The sequence below is a fragment of the Scyliorhinus torazame genome, chromosome 2 (genome assembly GCF_047496885.1).
Source record: "Scyliorhinus torazame isolate Kashiwa2021f chromosome 2, sScyTor2.1, whole genome shotgun sequence".
In the NCBI taxonomy this organism is placed as follows: Eukaryota; Metazoa; Chordata; class Chondrichthyes; order Carcharhiniformes; family Scyliorhinidae; genus Scyliorhinus; species Scyliorhinus torazame.
Genome location: NC_092708.1, coordinates 93,472,210 through 93,497,712, shown reverse-complemented (window position 1 = coordinate 93,497,712; position 25,503 = coordinate 93,472,210). Strand labels below are relative to the sequence as shown.

At 42.1% G+C, this 25,503-nt stretch overlaps 1 protein-coding gene across 4 annotated transcripts in view; it reads right to left on the bottom strand.

The window, feature by feature from the left end:
* The window catches only part of LOC140389741 (voltage-gated inwardly rectifying potassium channel KCNH7-like), a 732,829-nt gene extending 708,873 nt beyond the window's left edge, over nt 1-23,956 (bottom strand). For all 4 annotated transcript variants that reach the window (XM_072474210.1, XM_072474216.1, XM_072474226.1 and 1 more), the window contains exons 1-2: nt 23,272-23,956; nt 14,214-14,444 (exon numbers count right to left, since the gene is read on the bottom strand). In XM_072474210.1, the coding sequence (XP_072330311.1) occupies nt 14,214-14,444; nt 23,272-23,347 (307 nt within the window). In that variant the 5' untranslated portion in view covers nt 23,348-23,956. The remainder of the gene's footprint in view (nt 1-14,213; nt 14,445-23,271) is intronic.
* Nucleotides 23,957-25,503: the final 1,547 nt, after the last annotated feature.

Below are 25,503 nucleotides of genomic sequence, written 5' to 3'. Positions count from 1 at the left end.
GTCTATTTTTGCCTCTCTCTTACCTTTTATATATTGAAAACACTCTTCCTATCGTCCCTTATATTACTAGCTAGCTTGCACTCATACTTCATCTTCTCCCCCCTTATTGCTTTTTTAGTTGTCCTCTGCTTACTAACAATGCAACCCCGCCCCATTTGCCCATTTGCCTGTCCTTTCCATAGGACACATATGCTTGTATATCTAGATCCCAGTCCAGATCCCCTTGCAGCCATGTCTCTGTGATGCCCACAATATCGTACCGGCCAATTTCAATGTGCGCTACAAGTTAATTTGCCTTATTCCGTATACTGCGCGCATTTAGGCAAAACATCCTCAATCCTGCATTGACCACCTCCCTTTTCACATTTGTCACCTTTTTTGCCCTGCCTGATGGTGATGTTGTTCTTTTATTTTGGTTCTCTATTTCCCCTTCAGTTATTACACCTTCTAAGCTCACATTCTGGTTTCCACCCCCCTGCCATACTAGTTTAAATCCTCACGAGTGAGTTTAGCAAACCTCCCAGCCAGGTTATTAGTGCCCCTCCAGTTTAGATGTAACCCATCCTTCAGGTCCCACCTGCCCCGGAAGAGATCCCAATGGTCCAGAAATCTGAAACCCTCCCTCCTATACCACCGGTTTAGCCACATGTTTAGCTGCACGATCTTCCTACTTCTAGCCTCACTGGCACGTGGCACAGGGAATAATCCTGAGATTACAACCCTCGAGGTCCTGCTTTTTAGCTTACTGTCTAACTCCCTGAACTCCTTCTGCAGGACCTTATCACTCTTCCTGCCTATGTCGTTGGTACCTATGTGTACTACAACCTCTGGCTGTTCATCCCCTCTTTCAGGATGTCCTCTGTTCGTTCAGAGACATCCTTGACCCTGGCACCAGGGAGGCATCATACCATCCTGGAGTCTCATTCATGTCCACAAAAGCATATATCTGTGCCCCTTACTCTAGAGTCCTCTATAACTATCACTCTCCTGCACTTTGCCCTCCCCTGCTGAGCAACAGAGCCAGTTGTGGTGCCACTGTTCTGGCTGCTGTTGTTTTCCCCTGATAGGCTATCCCCCCCAACAGCATCCAAAACGGTATACCTGTTAGAGAGGGGGACAGCCACAGAGGATTCCTGCTCTGACTGCCTGCCCTTTCGAGCAGTCACCCATCTGTCTGTCTGCACCTTGGGTGTGACCAAGTCTCTATAACTCCTATCTATGCCACTTTCCGTTGGCTGCATGCTCCTAAGTGCATCCAACTGCTGCTCCAACCGAACCACGCGGACTATTTTGAGGCTGTTAATGAGTTTTAGGTGTGACTTCTGCTCCCATGTGGACAGTATTTCCTGCTTCTGAGAGCTGACAGCCAATCAAATGGTTGGCAATCCTCTCGTACCAGCAGTGCCACTGGGAACAGTGGCCATTGCTGTGTCTATGACAGTCGGAAATGTCGAGGAGCTGAAGCTGGAGTGAAAGGTACATGTAAGTATGTGTGAGGGGGCTTGGGTGGGTGGGGGGGTGGGTGGGGGGGGGGGGGTGCGGGGGGGTAATAGAGGAATATTGTTGGTAGGCACCAGCAAAGGGCAGAAGGTGGCGTGGAGGGGCAGAGTGTATATGCCCAGGAGGGTCGGAAATTGGGGCTGTTTCGGACAACAATCTGGTGGGAACTCTTTAATGGGCCCAGGGGCAAGGTTCAGGAGGCACCCATCCCTCCATCACTTGCCTGCCCAGAACATGCAGTGGGAGTTGCTAGGCTGCACACTTGACATTAGTTAAATCCCACTTGTGTGCCGTTGGCAGGCAGAGACAGGTGTAAACATGCTGCTGGAGGGCTGTAAAATCCAATTCTATCAGTTTATTTATCAATATTTTTTTAAAATTTAGAGTTCTTTGTTTTTCAATTAAGGGGCAATTGAGCATGTCCAATCCACCTACCCTGCACATCTTTGGGTTGTGGGGGTGAGACCTATGCAGACACAGGGAGAATGTGCAAACTCCACATGGACAGTGACCCGGGGCCAGGATCGACCCCGGATCCTCGACGCCGTGAGGCAGCAGTGCTAACCACTGTACCACCATTATGCCTTATTTTTTAATGTTTCAATCTGAGAACCAATTCAAGCTCGAGACTTGGCTTTGGGTAAAATCAACCTTGAAAACTATGATTGGCCCAGTCTGAGGTTTAAAAAATGGTCACTGGTAAAGAATGATAGCTTTATTATGGAGGAAACTACAGGCCAGAATGTGATATTTTAATTTTAAACATAAAGTATATCATAGAAATTTAAATTTAAATTCTCCTTCTCTCTGCTACTAAATTATTTTGGTTCTGCGGCCTCAAAGAAGTAGTAGGATTAATCTCAGACATGCTCATAATTTAAAAAAAATCTTGATCTTGAATATTTCAAGGGAATTTATGATCTGGAAATATATTAAATACCTGAGACACTCACAGTGCTCAAATGTTCTACCCATCTATCATTTAATTGTCTCTTGTGCATCGTAAACTAAGGATGTCGTAACAAGCGGTATCCAAGGAAATCACAACTTAATATTCCCTTATTGAAATGACTAACCCTACCCAGAACAAAAACTTAGCAGTCTCACAACCATCAAAGAAAATTAAAGTACATACAGTACTTCATATATCTGCCCAAGTGACTACTACTAATAATAATAATCATAATCTTTATTATTGTCACAAGTAGACTTACATTAACACTCCAATGAAGTTACTGTGAAAATCCCCTAGTCGCCACACTCTGGCACCTGTTCGGGGACACTGAGGGAGAATTCAGAATGTCCAATTCACCTCACAAGCACGTATTTTGGGGCTTGTGGGAGGAAACAAGATCGCCCGGAGGAAACCCACGCAGAAACGGGGAGTATGTGCAGACTCTGCATAGACCGTGACCCAAGCCGGGTATCAAACATGGCGCTGTGAAGCAACAGTGCTAACCATGTCATTCCATTTACCAGCAGTGGAAATTCACTGTTAATGCTTTCAAATTAAGGGGCAATTTAGCATGGCCAATCCACCTATCCTGCACATCTTTGGGTTGCGGGGGTGAGACCCACGCAGACGTGGGGAGAATGTGCAAACTCCCCACGTCTAGTGACCCTCGCCAGGATCGAACTCGAGTCCTCAGCGTCGTGATGCAGTAGTGCTAACCACTGCATCACCATGCCACCCAAGCATTCAAAGAATTTAGGTTTTATATTTAATATAATTTCAGAATAAAATCTCAATTATTGGTTCTCAGCCATTGATATCCAACTGACACATCAAGGTTACATTGCCAACTATGCTTTGTACTATACTATTAAGCAGAGCAGTGCTCATCAGTTGATTAATTATAGATGTTAGGAAGGTGAAGGTAGGAATGTGAACTTGCGCCTGCATTCAAAAATGTACTTAAAAAGTGTCCAGGTGAACCAAAACATCAGAGTATGTAAAAATGACTTTGCACCAGACTGGAATTATACTACTATTGGTATAAAGGCCTAGCAGCTAACTCTTGGAAGTGAACTCACAATTCTTGCTTTAATGTGCTCAGGAAGCAAATCATTGACCTGACTCCTGGGGCGTGATTTTCCAGTCGTGCCCTTGGTGGGAATCAGCGTGGGCAGGGCTGTAAAATTTGGATAGCAGCCAAAAGTCTGTTGACAAGAATTTGTGGCTGGTGTGACCAGAAAATCCCGACCTTGAGTTGCATGTTTGCTGAGCAACCAAAACTCTTTACTACCAAAACCAGAAGTTGTGTTTATAATTTTTGTTTAAGATTGTAAAAAAAAGAACAAGATCCTTCACAGGAGCATTTTGAAGCAAAACTTGGCACTGAGCTACATAAGGAGATCTTCGGGCAGCTGACCAAAATCTTGAACGAACAGGTAGGTTTTAAAGAGTGTCCTAAAAGAACAGAGTGAGGTAGATTGTTGATGAGCCTTAATGAGGGAATTGCAGAGTCTAGGGCTTTGGCAGCTGAAGGCATAGCCATCAGCAATGTCAGGGGCTGGTTTAGCACAGGGCTAAATCGCTGGCTTTGAAAGCAGACCAAGGCAGGTCAGCAGCATGGTTCAATTCCCGTACCAGCCTCCCCGAACAGGCGCCGGAATGTGGCGACTAGGGGCTTTTCACAGTAACTTCATTTGAAGCCTACTTGTGACAATAAGCGATTTTCATCTCATTTTTTTTTCATTTTTCAATGGAGTGATCAAAATCTCTTATGTGCAAGAGGCAAGAATAGGAAGAGCACAGAGATCTTGGAAGGTTGTAGGGCTGCAGGAGATCATGGAAATGGTGAGAGTGGGGACAATGTAGCTACTTGACAATTGGATTAAAAGAAAAATCAGCCAGTCTCATACAATGGAATTTCCCATTGCCATGCATTTATACAATAATTGCTGAGGTTCATTGAAAGGTTAACCTCTTGTGAAAGAAACAGATAACTTTTTGTACCTTTGGAGAGTATTTTTCTTCCTAATTTCTACTTGTATGGTGTTTTGGATGAGTGCCAGCCAGTTCAAGGATCTGAACATCAGAGACGACCCAAATAATAATGATTAAATACTGAAAATCATAAAAGGCACTACTGTTTATTATCCTTTGCTCATGGTAATCCAAGCAGAAAAATGTATGCGCCTTCATTAAATAAATATATATATTATTCTGCTATTTTTTATCAGGGGAGTGGAGCGCAATGTAAAAAAGAAACATGCCATATAAATGCTTAATTTATTTGAATTATGTTGAATGTTGTTTATGGCAGATAAAACACAACTGTGTTTATGGAAAACTCATAATAGCACTTGCTATTATTGGTACTCAATTTTGCAGTATAATTTTCTAACCCAGTTGTATATGGAATGCCGGTACTGACAACAATAAGACATGTATGTCCTAGCATGTAACTTTTCTAAACAACCAAACATAGTACATCAACAGTGAGGAATTGGTTTTGGCACAACCCATTAGGGTTAAGCAAAGGTACAACGTTGTCTCTTGTCTCACTGGTAAAGCTGGCTATAGAAATAATACATTGATGGCACCAATTGATTTGAACAAAATTAGTAGAGGATATTACAATGATCATGAGCAGTCACTTTTCACTTCTCTGTAAACAAGCCAAAAAAATGCTGCCATAGTATATTCCATCAGCATTATTAGTTCAGCACTGATTTCTAATTATCAATGGTATAAACACATGCAGTGCATTTTGCATTGTTTTCTTACTGACTCCGAGACTAACATCAAACTTGTCGAAAATTGCACCAGATACATCAACAGAGGCACTGACTGGGGAAACCAAACCAACATTTTAATGATATCAATATGTGGCAATTTATGCTATATGCTACAGCATTTAATTCTTGTGATAACTTCTTACCTTCAACAAAATAGTTTTCTTACATATGCATATACTGGTCCTGATGTTATATCATAGGACATTAGCCTGTACATGCCCAAAGCATTCATTTGAAATGTCTCTCTTTGACATTTTAACTGTGTTGTTTACTTTAAATAGGTTAACACCCAGACTAAAATAGTGGAAAGAAGACTTTCACATGAATACATTAAACATTTGAAAATTGGTATCTTAGGGCCAATGTTTAAACTCCAACAGCTGCCTTCTCTTCACCCACGTACCAGAGAAAATTACACATTAAGCAATAAAGGCTCCCTTGGCAATCACACTGTCAGCAGAAAAGAAACAACCAATAAAAATAGGTCTCATTCTCACAACCATGAAAGCAACAGCACAATGGCGCTTGCATCGTTTTGTGAATACATAACACCTTTTATGGCATCATGCTACCTCACTTTAATCCGTAATAAGAGTACATGCAAAATGAGTTGGTTTGCCAGCCTATTTTAAAATTATTACGGTAACTAAATAGTTTGCTACTGGGTAAATGAGTTGCATGCCCCAATATGTGTGATTCAGCTTTTGGCTTGCTCAAGCTATGACAATCCCATTAAGTGTCACAATGAGCTAAAAGTCATAAATAATTCATTTGCATTCTCAAATCTATTCCTAACAAATATAGCACGTTGGCTCCGTGGTTCAGCATGATACAACTACTTTAATCTAAAACACTTTTCCCCATAAATAAATGTTTTTTAAAATGCTCTTTTCAAAATTCTTGCAGATCTTGAAACGTTATTACATGAATGCCAATTACCTACTAATTCTTCGGAACAACGATTGCATTGTGTTCAATATATTTAGTTGATAAACAAAACATTTGATCACTGTGAACACTGATGATATAGATCTTTTCTTTGAATCGTTTCCCTTCATTGAATTGTAAAGTGAAGAAAAGATTCACTCCTGGAAGCCTACTTATTATGACAATTTACAAGAGGCCACATTGTAGCAAATTACAAAGTGTAAGGTTGTAAACATTTTATGTTGTCAGTAATTCCAGTTTATTCCTAATTGGATTTCTGGGTCCTCTTTCTTAACCTCCTCCTTATTTTCAGTTACCTAACTTCCAATGTTCATCAATATTACCACATACATTGCTCCATATAGTAAGTATTGCTCTGTTTAGTCTGCTTGTGACAAATGTTACAATTTGTTGTGTGATCATATCGCTGATGTAATTATTTGCATTTTTAAATCACACTTGGTTGATGAATTTTGCTGTATGATCCCATTAAATCCCCTGATATTGGTGGTAACCCACTAAAATGCGCTGATATTGCCAATCCCCAGTATCTCGAGAATGACTTTGTAACATATTCCAAAACCTCACTGCAGGAATTTGAATAAAATTTCTGGTAAGGCCACAGGTTTGCAATACTGCAGCATTTACTTGAAACATTTAATCAGCAATTGGGTTTAAAAACTTCAAAATAAAACATTGGACAATTAGATAAGTAATATACTGAGTCTATGAGGGATATATGCATGTAAATAAATTCAGATCTAATTTCAATCTTTTTAAATCCTCAAACATAAGTGTTCTATTTACATTAATATTTATCTGACTTTGGTCTGCCTAAACACTAGTATCTGACAAATACTCTTCAATGCAACCTGGAAATAAATCCGTCTGATTACATCTAACTAGCTATAGACAAGGTAAATATATTAATGCAGAACAGCTATTAATTTAATGGATGAAAAATTAAGTTAAAGAAATTACTTGATAGTTTAAAAAATGCAGCTCCGAGCTTACTTCAGGCAAAGTGACAATCTAGCTGCATCATACATCATCAAGCTGAAAATATGCTACTGCTTGACTTTTCCACTGCTGGGTAAATGTATTTGTTAATGACAAGACCATGGCAAAACTGATGTTATCACAGTTCATGTAAAGTAGTTATTAGCTTTTACTTGGTATTTTTCTTTGAGTAAACTGTCTTTAAACTGAACATTAGTGCAAGATTAAGTAGCTAAATATACTCCTGCATGAGTCCCCAAATGGTAGGTTTCAAAATCAGACCTACCGTTCAATATCCATTTTGTGAGGAGTGGAGGATGCACTAACCTTTTTCCCATTCACATTCTGAGTTTAAATCCAGACTTGACTGATGAACTTAAACCCTACACTCTGACAGCCATGGGGAAGAAGGGTTTAAGCTTTCTTAACTCATTTCTGTTGGTTCAGGTTCACAGTACTGAACTTCACATTTGACATTAATTGACATCAATTTGGCAATCTGACTCAGAGAAGTTGGGACTTGTTTTCTGAAGGAAATCAAACCCAATATATTAATGCAGGAGTGATTAGTTTTTCTCAGGTTGAAATCTCATCATCTCACAGAGTGAGAACAGAGGAGCTTTATTTGGTCTCTGATTTCTGATATATCTGAACTAAGAATTCATGATGTTGACAATGCATTACCAAAGGTGTAAATTATTTCATTTCTCACTACTTAAATCCTTCATCACCAAAAAATTCAGTCCACAAATGTAAATTTCACAAACAAACAATTTAGCACAACATGTTGAATGTGTCAAGCTTAGAAATGTATGGTTTCTCCACTATTCTCAATACATATGCTGTCCACTGGTGTTTGACTGGATATTTTCCACTTAATATGTTTCTTTAATGTTAACTTCAATTAAAATACATCATAGCCTATTACTTCGAAATTGTCTTTGTTATATGTTACAGTGAAATGTAATAGTAACAGATTGCCTGATAGTCATTTGTGTTCCAATTTAATAAATCCAAAAATGTTACAACTCCACGGTTGACGAGTGAGTGGATGCATATTATAAAAGCTTGCCCTATACCACTGAGTATGTTTCTGTAACAACAGTACTGGGAGAAAATTTTCAGCCTGTTGCAGAGAGGCTATTTTATCGGCAGATGTATGTTAAGCAATACATTTGCGGAGCTCTTGACCAGTGAGCATGTAAACAAGCTCCATGCTATTTTAGTGAGTTACATAAGATTAAGAAGGCGAATGGAGTTTTGTCTTTTATTGCTAGAGGGATGGAGTTTAAGACTAGGGAGGTTATGCTGCAACTGTATAAGGTGTTAGTGAGGCCACACCTGGAGTATTGTGTTCAGTTTTCGTCTCCTTACCTGACAAAGGACGTATTGGCACTCGAGGGTGTGCAGAGGAGATTCACTAGGTTAATCCCAGAGTTGAGGGGGTTGGATTACGAGGATAGGTTGAGTAGACTGGGACTGTACTCATTGGAATTTAGAAGCATTCAGGGTGATCTTATAGAAACATATAAAATTATGAAGGGAATAGATAGGATAGATGCGGGAAGGTTGTTTCCACTGGCGGGTGAAAGCAGAACTAGGGGGCATAGCCTCAAAATAAGGGGAAGTAGATTTAGGACTGAGTTTAGGAGGAACTTCTTCACCCAAAGGGTTGTGAATCTATGGAATTCCTTGCCCAGTGAAGCAGTTGAGGCTCCTTCATTAAATGTTTTCAAGATAAAGATAGATAGTTTTTTGAAGAATAAAGGAATAAAGTGTTATGGTGTCCGGGCGGGAAAGTGGAGCTGAGTCCACAAAAGATCAGCCATGATCTCATTGAATGGTGGAGCAGGCTCAAGGGGCCAGATGGCCTACTCCTGCTCCTAGTTCTTATGTTCTTATATTCTTATTTGGTCTTTGCTGAGTTAACCGATTTCAGCTTGGGTGGTAGTGGAGCAGAATAATGAGGTTTATATTGTCCTGTCCAAGGGAGCAAAGTCAATTAAAATTCCTTGTTTTGATCACCATCCTACTGGAAAGTCCATGAGGATGGATACTGGGCAAGGATAGGGTTTCTGCAGGATTCTCCCCTACCCAGAAGGACGCGGTGTCCCGGCTTGATGGAGTGGCGGGAACCACTCCGGCGTCGGGCCGCCCCAAAGGTGCAGAGGTCTCCGCACGTTTAGGGGCCAAGCCCTCACCTTGAGGAGCTAGACCCGCGACGGAGTGGTTTCCGCTCCACCGGCTGGCGTGGAAGGCCTTTGGCGCCACGCCAACCAGGGCCGAAAGGACTCCGCCGGCCTGCATAAGTTCACGCATGCACAGGAGCATCAGCGGCTGCTGATGTCATCCCCGCGCATGCGCAGGGGAGGGGGTCTCTTCCGCCTCCACCATGGTGAAGACCATGGCGAAGGTGGAAGAAAAAGAGTGCCCCCACGGCACAGGCCCGTCTGCGGATCGGTGGGCCCTGATCGCGGGCTGGGCCACCGTGGGGGCACCCCCTGAATCTCTGGTGGCGGAGAATCCAGGATACGGCGGGAGCGGGGTTCACGCCAGCCCCCGGCGATTCTCCGACCTGTTCGGGCGGGAAAGTGGACCTGAGTCCACAAAAGATCAGCTATGATCTCATTGAATGGCGGAGCAGGCCTACTCCTGCTCCTAGTTCTTATGTTCTTATTTGGTCTTTGCTGAGTTAACCGATTTCAGCTTGGGTGATAGTGGAGCAGAATAATGAGATTTATATCGTCCTGTCCAAGGGAGCAAAGTCAATTAAAATTCCTTCTTTTGATCACCACCCTACTGGAAAGTACATGAGAATGGATACTGGGCAAGGATAAGGTTTAATGCATTTAGGTTACCCTCCCCCTAGCTAAATGCCTTGCAGCCATTCATTGTCTGCACACAAAAAATAGCTACCTGGGTGAATGAATAGAGAGCTGCCAGTACCAAGAAAACTGCCCTAGCATCTTCTGGAGAAGGTAGAGAAAACTGGGAGAAAATTAAAAGCAAGAAAGTAGTTGGTTTGGTTGGAAACTTGCAATTCTGTGACGTATTAATTGCTACATAATATTTCTTATTAACAGAATCACAGTTGACTAAACCTATAGGAGGTGAAACTGACCTACGTCAGCAGCATGAAATGGCTCTGAGCAAATCGACAATCAATTTTTTACCACACTAGTTTTTATTTATAATTAACTGGAAAATATTGGCAACATTTTTACTTTCAAGCCAAGAGTGTGACTAGGGAATTAGTCTCCAAAAAGAGTTTGAACAGTGACTCCATAAATTTGAATGGAAGGAAGATCGGGTTCAGCGAACAATGGTCTGACAATTTGCTGTGAACACATTGCTGGTAAAGGCCAATAATGCCTCCAAATAATGTCACAGTTTTCTACACATTCTTTGTTATTCAACAGAACAACTAGCTCCACCTTCTCAACCTCACCTCTCACCTGAGGTATGGTGGTCCTTAGGTTAAACCATCTTCTCAACCTCATCCCTCACATTGAGATGTGGTGATCTTCAGGTTAAGCCACCGCAATTCAGCTCTCCCCCTCAAAGGGGAAAGCAGCTTCTGGTCATAGAATCATAGAATCATAGAATGCCTACAGTGCAGAAGGAGGCCATTCAGCCCCCGAGTCGGAACCAACCCTTCGAAAGGGCACCCCACCTAGGCCCAATTCCCCACCCTATTCCTGCAACGCCACCCTAAGGGGGAATTTATCATGGCCAATCCACCTAAACTGCACATCTTTGGAACGTGGGAGGAACCTTGAGCACCTGGAGGAAACTCATCTCGGATTATAGCGGCTTTACCTTTTTAATATATCATTGCATGTCATCAACAAGAATAATAGTGAACTATGAACCCAATTTAGCAACTTAGTTCAACATTAACAGTTAATCATCGCTGGGAACATAAATAAAAGACCTTTACAACCATTGATAAACCTGGTGACTAGATTGTTGAGCTTCTGACTACAATAGGCAAGCCCAGTTGTAGTTTGGACTGAAAGCTGTTTTGAGACAGTTGCTAAATCTACATTTTCCCTTTACTCATTGAATGATCAATTGGAGGGGTAAATAAGCAACCATTACTCATTTGCTCATTCTGACAGAAATGCAAGGGAAGGAAGTGGGAAAATCTGTTTAAACGTTCTTGGAACATAGGGCTTACTCTGCCAATCAATTAAATCATGATTGATATGCACATACACTATAATTTCTTGCCTTTACTCCATCTTCCTTGACACTCTTACCTAACAGACATCTTTCCAACACAGACTTGAAAGCACAAATTTTCCTGGCACCCACTTTTTGAATGGGATTTCCTAATTTCCAAAATTGATTTGTGTAAAAAGGTCTTCTGATTTTGCTCCTGAATGGTTCTCATTTTATATTTTGGCCCAGATTTTGCCGTCAGCAGTGAAACGACATTGCTCGCCACTGACCTTGAAGAAAGCTGCCATAAAGATCTATGGAGGTCTCTGTGGCATGGAGCTTTCCCAACTTTAGCTTGAATCTGGTACCTGGTCAATGAGATCTCTAGGTATTTACCATCAGTGAAGTAATCACACAAATAATCACACTAAAGTATCCCCACACATGGTGAACCAGAAAGTAAAATGCACTGATTATACTTTAGGTTTTAATATCAGTTTATAAAACGGGAGGTAAAAACAATGTTTTATTCATTTTTATGGGATGTGGGGTTCGCTGGCTAGGTCAGCATTTGTTGAACATCCCTAATTGCCCTTGAAAAGGTGGTGGGGAGCTGTCTCCTTGAACCGCTGCAGTCCATGATGGTTTAGGTACACCTACTGTGCTATTAGGGAGTGAATTCCAGGATTTTGACCCAACGACAGTGAAGGAACGGCGGCGATATATTTAAGGAACGGCAATATATTTAACTTATTTCGCAAATTAGTTTTTCTGGGCCATAGAATTAGTTCAGCAGTAATTATGAGTATTGTGCACTATTATAAGGCCAGTTACACCTCATTCGAGAAGGTGTAACTTTTTCATGAACATTTACAGTGAGACTAATAGGGTACAAAGGTGAGTTCTCAACGGTTCAGTAATGTTGAATTGATTGCAACTTACAGGGGCTGCTGCAGTGCTTCCAAAGGAGAAAAGTAGAGTCACAGGCAGCAATTTCTGGATTTCCAATTTTAACTGCACATGTGCAAACTCCAGAAGTTGCTGTTAGTTTCGAAGGAGTAAGAAAGAACATTGCCAGTTTCTTGTTATTACTCATGCAATGTCTGGGTCTCTATCACTTTGTATTTGAGTTTTCCACCCGAGGAAATGGGATCTTCATATATATCCTATTAAATCCTCTTAACATTTTAAACAGCTTGATCCGATCATCCCTCAATCCCTGATACTCATGGGAAGCGGAGCCAAGTATGTTCAACATTTTACTACCTTTTAGATTGCATTTTATACCTGCTGACTGACTTTAAATAATTTCTGTACTTGGACGGCCACACTTCCACAGCTCCAGATCACTACCATTAAGAAAATATTTTGATTTGTCTTACTCAGAAAAGTGAACGATCTCACACTTGTCCACATTGTACTCTACTTACCACAATTTTGCCCACTCATTTAATCCAACTATGTTCCTTTGCAACTTCTTGAATCCATCTACACTATTCATGGTCTATATTAATTTAGCATAATATGAAAATTTGAAAACACAACTCTTTTCCTTCATCCAAATTATTAATAAATATGGTGAGAGGTTGAGGTTCCAGAATGACTTTCTTGAGTGCACCACATATCTCAACCTGCCAATCAGAATGCCTACACAATATCCCCCCTTTCCATCTCCGACTATCCAACCAATTTTGAATCCAAGTCAAATGGCAATGTAAACTTTGTGCATTTTCATTTTTGCTAATAAACACAAGTTACTTTCCAGCTTAGTTGTATGAACAATAATGTGCTTATATCTCAACCGTCTAACTGCAACTTTTGTTTCAGGATGCAAACTGCCTATGATTGTCATATAAACTTTCTTTTTAAAAATAAATTTAGAGTACCCAATTCATTTTTTCCAATTAAGTGGCAATTTAACGTGGCCAATCCACCTATCCTGCCCATCTTTTGGGTTGTGGGGGCGAAACCCACGCAAACACGGGGAGAATGTGCAAACTCCCCACGGCCAGTGACCCAGAGCCGGGATCGAACCTGGGACTCCGACGCCATGAGGCAGCAGGGCTAGCCCACTGCACCACCGTGCTGCCCTATATAAACTTTCTTGAAGGGCTTTGAAGAGAACAGGAAAATGCGATATTCCATTTCTACAGAAATTGATTTTGTCTGACTTATTCTGCTTTAACTAAACCTCATGTTGCCTGATTGATTTAGGGCATTATTGAAGAGGCTCCTCAGTGTTGTGACTGAATTTAATTTGCACTCCATTAATTCCACAAGCTAAATCAGCTATGTTGAAATTACCACTAACATCTCAATCACTCCACAGCATGAAAACTGTCCCGAAGTGTCAGCTCTCGGATTCTCAGTCGATAACTTCAATGACTCAATCTGACTTTTGACTAATTGAGAAAGTGGCTTATTACTCATTACATTAATTAACTTCAGTGAATGTGATTGAAAGGCCTGGAAAAACACGGCTTTTTGCACTTCAATTATTTGAATGAAAGACTTACACCATCACAAAATTTCATCAAAGATTTACAGCAGTTTTCCTCAAGACAGAAAAATATTGTTATCAAAGAACTTGAACCAATCATACAAAAGGGATGAACCTATGAGGATTTAAACCTGATCCCGATTCTTTTGTGTCTTTAGTTCCAGTTGTCTATCTATATTTTGTTTGCTATTGCGTTTATTAACGAACTGCATTATCTGAGGCATTTTCTTCTGAACTTTAGTGTGTTGTTTTCATTCATCTTAATTTAACCTTTTAATCTGATTTTCTGCCTGTATGCAGTTTTACGTTGAATAAGCACAATTTAAAAGTGTGGATTAATTCTTCATCTTGTAGATAAAAATGTATTTCTTTATCCTACCATCCTTGCGATAGAATATGACATCCACTTTTCTCTCTTCTGAGCCGAGCAGAGCTTGGGCAATCTGAGCAATTGCGTGCCGCTTGCTTTCTGGACCATGTAGAAAATCGCAGGTGCAAGGCTTCTGCATGACATCCGGCCTCGAGAAGCCAGTCATCTCACAAAATCCATCATTGCAGTAGATAATTGCGCAGTTCTGCACCCTTGCATTGGCAATGATGAATTTTCTATCTGTAAAGAAAAAGAAGAAAATTATGGGTAATATAAAACCCCAGTTTGTTCTTGCAATTCATGGGTAATGACTAGCTAGCTGTCATCACTAACAACGAGTGATGGTATGGACAATTTACTCTAAGGATTTTACAAAAGACCATTATGACAAACAGAATTTCAGAATTTTTGAAGTTTGAAAATATTACCAATACACAAAACGTCCAATATATTTATGCGTAACTGACATTTATGTTTAAATAATTTGTGCAAGCAAAGTAAAAAGTAACGGACGATTCAATAATTGCTATGCTCAATTTAAAAGTCACAACTGCAGGGTTACATTAAAATGGTACTGTAGACTGAAACCTGAAATATCCCTGAAAGAAAACGCTGCAATTTTATTTTTGCCAATCCTTTCCACCTACTCATAAGGTGTGTGAAGATAAAACCAAGGAATGTTCTCATTGATAACACAGGTGAAGAAAGTTTAAGTCCAGTGCAGGAAATATATCCTTCTATATCAGGACTGCATGAGCATCTATCCTAAGCTGAATGTACCTTTTTCAACTGAATTAGTGTAATATAGGAACGGATGCTGCATCAGATTAAAAAACCAAAACTGTCTGAAATTTTCTCAGTCAGATTTATTCCCAGAGGTGAATAATGTACCAAAAATCATTTCAAATTCAAATGCACCTTTCTCTGTATGAAAGTATACTTTGAATATACAAGACTCATTTTCCTCTGTACATTTCCACGTGCATGACATTTTCTGTGTATTGCCATAACTCTCCCATTATCATTATGGAGGTGCATCAAGAAAAACAGGTTCTCCATATTCAACATTGCTTTTATAAATACTTGGAAATTTAGTGATGTTATGAAGTTCCATCGATGTCTACTTGGGGAGGGCCTGCGATGTAACAATGGTCTAGGGATTTCAATCAAGTGAGATATCACTATTAGCTACATCTTCTAGCCCCTCACCCCCACCATCACCTCAACCATTAAAACACAAGCAGGAACCAATGCAAGTGCTGTAAAGAGCCCAATAATGGTTGTCTTATAAAGAAGGACTGTGACAGGAATAGAGATGGTACCCACAATATGTGGCAGCTTTTTGTTTGATAAGCATGAGACCATGGATCAATCTGAGAATTGGGAGTTGAGCCATTTTCCATGCTTTCTTCCTTGCAAGAGGGAATTTTCTTCCTTAGGCCCTCGTGGTTTGACTGGAGGGAGAAGGAATTGCAGGCGCGATCTATACAGTGGTTAGCACTGTTGCTGCACAGCGCCAGGATCCCAGGTTTGATTCCCGGCTTGGGTCACTGTTTGTGCAGAGTCTGCACTTTCACCCCGTGACTGCATGGATTTCCTCCGGGTGCCCCGGTTTTCTCCTACAAGTCCCGAAAGACGTGCTGTTGGGTGAATTGGACATTCTGAATTCCCCCTCTCTGTACCCGATCAGGTGCCGGAATGTGGCGACAAGGGGCTTTTCACAGTAACTTCATTGCAGTGTTAATGTAAGCCTAATTGTGACAATAAAGATTATTATTATGTAGAGGATGCAATCTTGCTCCATGGCAGCCTTTATGTGATTGAAGAATATGCCTATGTTAAAGGTGGCCTATGTTAAAGATGACCTATTGGGCCTCTACCACAGCTATGATCCATAGCATCAGCCACTGAGTCCATGAATTCCCATTTTTCTGACTATGGAAACATGGCTATGCATGTATGGCCCGACAGTTATATTTAACACACCACTGATTGAATGGCCTCTCACACCATGTGTGATGATTTTAGTGGCAATTTCATCCAGAATGAAAGACACCTTTAGAAATATTCAGTGAGAATTAGTTATGAATGTAAAAGACCACTTTGTAAAGTTTGGTTCATAAATTGACAATACATAATATTTGAGCTAAAATATTCTGAAATGGGAGCAGGAAGCTTACTGTAACCGGCAGTCAAATGTAATTATGGTTATTACTTAATATATGGCTTATATCTAACAAATTCAAAACCAAGATCTATGTAATTTAATTATGAAGGCTACTTCAATGGAAAATTGCAAAGATAATCTAAATGCATTGCCATTATTTTTTATTCATTCACAGGATATGGATGTCACTGGCAAGGCCAGCATTTATTATCCATCTCTAATTACCCTTGAGAATGATCATAGAATCACAGAATTGCTACGGTGCAAAAGGAGACCATTCAGTCTATTGAGTCTGCACCGGCCTTCCTACCTAGGTCCAAGCCCCGAGTTACCCCGTAACCCAGTAACCCCCGTCTAACCTTTTGGACAGGAAAGGGCAATTTAGAATGGCCAAGCCACCTCACCTGTACATCTTTGGACTGTGGGAGGAAACTGGAGCACCCAGAGGAAACCCACGCAGATTCGGGAAGAAATTGCAAACTCCACACAGTCACCCAAGGTCAGAATTGAACCGGGTCCCTGGCACTGTGTGGCAACAGTACTAACCACTGTGCCACCATGCTGCTATGTGGGGAATAACCTTGATGACAACTGAATGGCTTGCCAGGCCATATCAGAGGGCATCAATCACATTGCTGTGGTCTGGAGTCATATACAAACAGACTGGAGAAAGACAGCAGATGTCCTTCCTTGAAGGACATTAGTGAACTCCATTGATTATTTAAATAGATTGTTTGCAAACTATGGTGGCTAAATTGAATAGCACCCAAAATCAGGCATGGGGATGGCGATTCACGATGATCCCGCTCCTGTTCAAATTCATGCAGACAGCAAGCAAACTTTGTACTGCCTGGTGACTTTAAAGATTGTGCCCTTCATCAAGCAGTGCTGAATGCACAGCTAAGTGACTGCGCACCATTGCAGGGGGGCAGATTTGAGTGAAACAAGTATCATGTAAAGCTAGCCTTCACTACTTAAGGCCAGACTGCATCTCCTAAAGGTTAATCATAGAATCATAGAATTTACAGTGCAGAAGGAGGCCATTCGGCCCATCGAGTCTGCACCAGCTCTTGGAAAGAGCACCCTACCGAGGCCCACACCACCCTATCCCCATAACCCAGTAACCCCACTCAACCAACCCTAAGGCTAATTTTGGACACTAAGGGCAATTTAGCATGGCCAATCCACCTATCCTGCACGCCTTTGGACTGGAGTGCATTCTGGCCACAGCAGAGGATGACATTTCATGGAAAAGAGTGGAAGATCTGGAGAACACAACAGAGAGTGTGCTCCATGGAATTCCATTGCCATGCTGGAGGCCTTTGTGAAGGAGATAGATGGGAAAAGAGAGGATCTCTTCCCTCTGAGAGACAGGAGATCCTCCAGGCAGATTGGCCATGATAAATTGCCCTTAGTGTCCAAAATTGCCCTTAGTGTTGGGTGGGGTTGCTGGGTTATGGGGATAGGGTGGAGGTGTTGACCTTGGGTGGGGTGCTCTTTCCAAGAGCCAGTGCAGATTCGATGGGCCGAATGGCCTCCTTCTGCACTGTAAATTCTATATTTAGGAGGCAATGGGAGCAGGTGGCTGTGACAGCCAATGCCACCAGTCTAGCCCCAGGGCCAGGATGCAGTGCGAAAAGAGGCTAAATAATCTTGCATGAGTGGTCATTGTCAGTAACGGCAACCATACATGCCATATCCTATCAACTGCACCATTAGCTTCACAAACTGCTCTATTCGGCATACATATCCCCATCATTTGTCTACCAAATGTCTGTAGCAACCAAGACTCAAATCTCATTCATACCTTCACTTCATCCTCATGCAAGACACACGCTCACATCTTACACATGTGCCACTGCCAGCTATTCAACTGTAGCTGGCACATTACCCAAACACATTGCACCTCACTCACTGACATGCATCCCTCCCATTTGCAGGACAAGGTGATCCAGTGCAGTTATCTGGAGGATGCAGACATGGCTGACCAACAGCATCTCTGGAGCCATTAATGGATGATGGTATGACCCTATTGAATGAAATTTATATCACCCTCATCCTATTACCTGTTATGATGTACCCACGACAGATGGTGCAACATTGAACCTCTTGCTTCCCTCACCTCTACCTTGCCCTTGTGCATTTATGCTTTCAGATATCCCAAACCTGCCTCATTGTCAGTCAGTGCTGTCTGAGGCTAAAGGAAGAGGGAGAAGACTGGGAAGGAAGAAAATCTATCAGTTGATCTGATGTGTGCACCCATCAGTAAAGATGTACAAACTTTAGAGGATAGTATAGAGGCGAGCTTCCATGTGATGAGTCACTGAGCATGAGTAGTCTGCAATCAGGCCAGATGAACTGGAAAATGCAGATGCTTGATCTCCAGAGGGTAAAGCTGCATACCAGCTTAGCTGCAGAGGACCCGATGAGGACTTCAATGGAGCAACAAATAGGAAAGCTGATGGGCATGCACACAGTGAAACTTGGCACATTGGCAGGCCTGCCACAGAGCCTATTGCCACTGTTACAAGGCATGTAGGAGTTTGGCTCCATCCTAATGCAGGCTTTACTCAGAGCTGGAAGCTCATGCTTCCCTTTGTGGAAATGATGACCACTTGCTGGAATGTGCTTCCAAACCTACCTGTGATAAAGCCACCCGATGGGCAGTTTATCAGCTCCATTATCGCACAAAGAGAACCCACCCAGTGCCAGAGAACTGCAGGATAAGTTCAGCTGAGGTTGTGAAATTGTGGCTTGTTATCATACAAGTCCAGCTTGGTGTCATTATGATTATAGATACAAGTGCTCAAAAGTGCTTTGGAGGCTCTCATGGCACTCCAGAAAATTACTAGTATTGCTGAAGTCCCACTCTGGAAGAGTGGCAGTATTTCTGTAGAGCACAAATCTGCTGTCCACTCTCAGAATGACAGCATTTGTGTTCTTACCAAAGCCACTCAACCAGTGCTGCTGCCCATCAGCCAGCCCAGAGTTCTGGTGCCCATGCCAAGGTGGTGAAGTCTGAAATCAAACCTTTGCGACCAACAGTTGCTTGAGGGCATCCTTCAAGGTTATCTGTAATATCTTCCAGTGAAAGTTAACAGAATTAGTCATGCTTCAACCATTCAACGGCTTTTTAAGAGCACTAGGACATTCAAAGGCACCCACAAGACTGGGACAAAGGGATTAGTTAAATATTGTATGGGCTATTGGATGTGTTGCTGTGTAAATTTGGTATGGAATGCTTGCTGTGTAGTTGTTTTATTTCAGGATTGCGCCCAAGATGACAGAATGTTGGGAGTAATCGGTGATGGAAAAGTGGGGAATTGTTGAGTCATGGGGATTTGCTGTTTCATTCAGGGGATCTGTAATTGAATACTCACGGACACTCCATCCAGAATCTGAATGCATTCAATACTTCCTTCCTCTTTCTATTCTACCTTCTGCTCCTCCCTCTCCGCCTGTTCCTCCTTTTCCTCTTGAGGTGCTTAGCAAATTGATAATGGCAAGGGCTGCACTCTCTTTAAGGCCAGACTGAGTAGGATGCAACAGATTACCATGAATCGGGGCACATGCCTTGCCAATACTGTAGGACTCCACCCTAGTAACCCAGAAAGCAAAACTGTTGCATCAGCACAACAATGGTCTGCTGGATGATGTTCCTTGTGGTAGCATAGCTCACATTATATGACTTCTGCTCATGTGTGATGGAGCGGGAAGAGGGGGGGGGGGGGAGGGGGCGGGGAACCAGTGTAGAGAGGATTGCCCCTTATCACCAAGCAGTCACCCTCTAGGTTGATGTGGTGGCTGAAAGATTTCTGTAACATCTACTGGTGCAGTATGAATGTATCACAACTGCTGTCAAGATAGCAGGCATTCACCAGCATAAAATGCTGGACATGATGACATGCCAATTTCACTTTGAATGAGTTGTACCCTATGTAGCTTCAGTACATCTCATCATTGAAACGTGGCACTTGCAAAGTCAGGTGAGCACTGTCAATGGCACCTAGAGAAGCCCCACTATCCTGGCAAAGCGACGATTAGAGCCAATATAGAGAGAAGTCAATGAAGTCTCCTCTCCTGACAGAAAATAACGTCTATCGCCTCCTAGGTGCAGTAGCAAACTGTGGAATATTTGCTGTGTTGCCTGTTCCAGTCTGGAAAGATACACTGGCAAAATATTTGAGGGCTCCAGTCACCTTCCCAGTCCCAGGCCTGGTTGCCCTGATCTGAGACTACAGATCTGATTCCAAAAGGTGGCACAATTCTGTGTCACCTCCTTCACGAAGTGAGATGTGCTCCTTGAAATTAAATGAAATGAAAATCGCTTATTGTCACAAGTAGGCTTCAATGAAGTTACTGTGAAAAGCCCCTAGTCGCCACATTCCGGCACCTCTTCGGGGAGGCTGGTACGGGAATTGAACTGTGCTGCTGGCCTGCCTTGGTCTGCTTTAAAAGCCAGCGATTTAGCCCAGCGAGCTAAACCAGCCCCTACTCTAAGTGAAGACTCTAAGTGGGTAAGGTCTTTACTGAGAGCTTTCTTCCTCCTCCCTGTGTAAGCAATTTATTTTATTTGACCCCTCTGCTTTATCTCCCTCTGATGCTGCAGCTTTAGCCATACCGCAACTCCAGAAACTAATGACTTTCCAACATCCAGCACTACTCCCTGGAGACCTTTCTGAGCTCCTCCAAACATCTCGTACGTCTAAAAACTCTGCAAGAGCTGGTAGAAAGTATTAAGCAAATAACCAATAAATTGAACAATGATGCTTTTAAACAGCACTGGTGGTGTATTCCTCATGCAGCTGAACATATACGTCTAAAGGAGGGTGCTAACTAGAACGGTGATGTAAAAATGGCAGGTTGGCTGTCAAATCAGCGTCAGACACTGGTTTCATGATCTAACTAATCTGCATACTTCTGACACACCCATGTTAAACTATGTTAATGCTTTAACAACATCACGTTCAGTGTGGGCTGTGTTGTAAGTGAGTGTAAGTGGCGTGGATGCCAAAGTTCTCATAAACCACCACCCATGAGCATTACTCAAATTGATTGGAGTGGACATACGATGGAGTAGACATCCTCAGTATAACTGAAGTGTGAATAAAATCTGGGTACTTCTAATTTGTAAAAATAAATTACCATTTCTATTTAATAGATATAGTTAATTGTGGATTTGCAGTAAATGCATTATTCTAGGTGATATGATAGCAGTGCAACTGTGTCTGGACTGCTAACAAGGCCTACAGCCTCAGTTCATTACCAGATCATTACCAGCAGTAACTTGGCCACAGTTGATGGGCAAGTGTGTGGGAACTGCAGGAAGAGTCAAACTGCCACTCAATCTACATTTACAATGCACTGGAGCAGGTTCACCCAAAACAGACATCTCCTCCGAGGCAATTGGCTCCTGGGAGATCCAAACTGCTATGCACCAGTTATTACCTGGGGAGATAGCCAGGCATACCATGTTAGAAGAGCAAAGGCTGTGACGAATTACACAAGCTCCAAGTGAAACTCCACAATGTATTCAAAACACAATGCCTGCGCATTTGCTAAAAACAACAGGGAGCTGAAATTGGCTTGCATACAATTATTTTGTTTCTGGGACTTCATTCTTATTTGGGACTGAACTGTTCTCTCTGGTGATTGTACAGGCTCCTTTGGAGCACCGTCTACTCAATTACTAACATGCACACAATTACAGGCAAAGCTGTTGACAATTGTGCTGAAATCAATGCTGGGCTCACTCAGAGACACTCAGGGTTACCAACATGAGAAATTGAAAAGAAAAAATGGAAAAGAAAATCCTAGCTCCACAGGAATGTGGTTCTGGGATTAGGGTGAAGAGACACTGCTTGACATGTAGCAATGTTGCAGTTTGTTAGAGATGCCTGATGCTGACATTGAATGAAAAAAGTGACATCCCTTACTTTAATGAGTATAAGCCAGTCCCCCCAAAATGAAGTAAGGTGGCAATAAAACATAGAACTTGCTGACTGAAAATAAAGTGTCAAATGGAGGTAAGTGACTACTTTCGTTTATATGTGACAGAAACCTAAGTCAACTTTGTTGTAATATGCAGCAAGTTAATGCTGCTGCATTTACGTACAGATCCATCAATAATGGCAACTAAATTAAAGGAAGTAATACGTCCTCTGTACAAATTAAATAAAGTGAACGTTGCGTCCACATTAAAGTAACCAGCATTTAACGTAGTTCAATGGTTCTCCATGCCAACATGTACGCAAACACATTATACTGGCAGTTTTATGCTCTTGATTCATGTCCACAGAGACATGCTAAACCCTTAACTGCCATGAACAGAAAGCAAACCTTATTTATGCTTATCTGGACTAGTTCGAGGCTTGGTACCAATTCCCGGAAGCCATCCCCTACTGCTTCAGCCGAATCACCTTACAATGAGAAATAGTACAACTTTTTTTGTGTGTTGCCCACTAAAATATCAGTTCACCCACTGTGTTATACAGAGGCACATGACATAGACTTCACACATGACAGGGAGTACTACTTTCAACGTTCAGTTTGCCTTTTTGCTCTTTCAAATCATAGTTTATTCTTACACGTTGATTTGTTTGTCTGGTGAGAGCGATCTTAAATTATATAAACGGTCAGAAAAAACGTAGCGTCTCTCCTTGCGATTTAAAAAAAACAAGAGTGAATTACTCAACCATCATCCGGATTTTGGGAAGAAAGGTAAACTATGAACTATTTTTAAAAATGTGCATTAGAATTACAACTCCTCCTTTACATTCATATTTAGATTTCTTCAAACACTGGAAGATCAATTGGAAAGAGACGCCAGCCCAGCACCCACATACATCCAGATTGACTAGACCTTGACATTTGGCAGGAAGTGTATTCATTCCTACTTACTTTGGCCCTCGAATTTCCGTATGATGGTCCCCAAAAAGGTATTTTGCGGCGCAACATGCCCTCTTCGCACAGGCATGTTTGTGTGTGATGTGGATGTTTTTGTCTCGATTTAAACAGCCGCTCCGATCCGCTCCGTTCTGTGCTTCCCTCTCGCAGCCACACTCTTGCCTCTCTCAGCTCGTCCCCTTTGTCAGAAAAGCATCATCAACAACACAGCCTCTCTCCGCTTGGCAGCAGCAGACCTTCGGCCAACATCCAGAGAACTCAGGGTCCCCCAGCAGCCCCGAGAAGCAGCGCAGGGGAGGGAAATGAGCACTGCCCTGGTTCGCCTCCCTGGAACAAAAGCATGGCAAATTTCGGAAGGGCGCCGCTCCTCTCAAAACGCCGAGGTATTGTTGAACGGAAGATAGCAGCAGCTCGGAGCCCGGGTGACGCTCCTCTCGGCTCCACACGCAGCTCTGATTATCCAAGCGTGTCTGTACACAACTGATCGCTGCCCATTCCACTTTGTGTTCGAGACCAGGTTCACGAATCCGTACACGGAATGGCAAGGAAAGTGCCGTGGACCGAAAGAAGGGGGCAGGGTAGGGGGGACATGCCCACTTCACAGATGTTGGCGAAAATCAATAGGAATAGTTTGTCGAAACAATCACTGCTCTGCTGGAGATGCACTGACGGCTGTCCAAGGTGCTGAACACAACTCCAATTTAATTGGAAATGACGCAAGTGTTTCAGAAAAGTACAATCCATGCACACACACATATACACACATATACACAGCCATTACATATCATCCACACAACACAAATGTGCAATTAACAAGTAAACAGAATAAGATGCGCTTTAATGCAATCTGGATCTTCAATTTCCAATCCCCAATAACAGAATGGAGAGGAATTTAGCACTTATAAGAACAAGTTAAACATTTTACAACTTGAACGATTGGGCCGACTGACACCGAAATACTGTTTATTCAGATGTTGCAAAACTCTCTTGATGTCAGTATAATTTCTGTGCATATATTTGCACATATGTATAAATCCACCTGAAGTCAGCCAGAATAGACAAGTGTTTTTTTTTTCTCAATTGCATTGGACTTGGCATCGTCCATTTCGACAGGGAAAGAAACAGTGAATGTTATTATTATACACTGTGGGATGACACTGAGCGCAGCTGACTACAGATAGAAATGAGACGCCACCAGGGAAGAGGTAAATAAATAATCCGTTGTTACAAACGAACGATCATAACTTTAGCTTGCCGAAGGCATAGATATGACCGATAGGTTAGAAAATGTAAAAATAAACGCAAGCCAAATGTTCCCCCATTTCACCTATTTAGGGTAAGTTGACCTGTCAGCTGGATATGAAAGCAACTCAGAATTGCTTTTAGGATTTTTCTGAGATACAGCAACATGTTGGCTGGCTCTTGTCGGCACAGTTCTCATCTTGTTAACTGGAATGGGGGCTGGGTGGTGTCATTAAGGAATCACAAATCAAAGCAAAGGCGGAAGGAGGGTGAGGACAACGGGAAACTGTTGTTGTGAAATGGGATTGATGAAAAAAGGCTCCTGCCATCCACACTTGAGAGGGGACCTTATGTGCGGCAAAGGAAGCGACTTCACAGTTCTGCTGTGGAGGTTCAAGTCATCAAAGAAAAAGTGACACAAAGATGGAGAAACTAATTGACAGAAATTGAGTTTTGTGACGGGTGGGAAAGCATCAATCAGGTAACTTTAGGAACCAGTGGTTGTATATGAGAAGACAATGGAACGCCCATCAACAGAAATTGCAGAGTGTGAACTTTCCTCTCTACCTTGGCCCCCTTTTGTTTTGTTCCCGTGGCTCGCCCCAACATAACGCCAGCCCTCCCCACACAGGAGGTGTGTTTTTCAGTTTTGCTTTCACCCAGCACTGACCTTTGCTCTCCTATTAACACATTCTCCTATCTTACCTTTATGCCACTAATAGTACTTCTTCAATCCTTAATGCCACCATTAACACCCACTCTGTCTTATGTCCATGACATCTTTGTCAGTCTCTCCTTAGGTCAGATCTATCCCTGACCCTCCCAACCTTTCCTCACCAACTGAATATCCCATTACATTTCCATCCCTTTTCAGTTCTGTAAAAGGGTCACATGGACGCGAAACGTCAACTTTGGTTTCTCCCTCCACAAATGCTGGTAGACCTGCTGAGTTTATCCAGCATTTTCTGATTTTATATTAGAAAT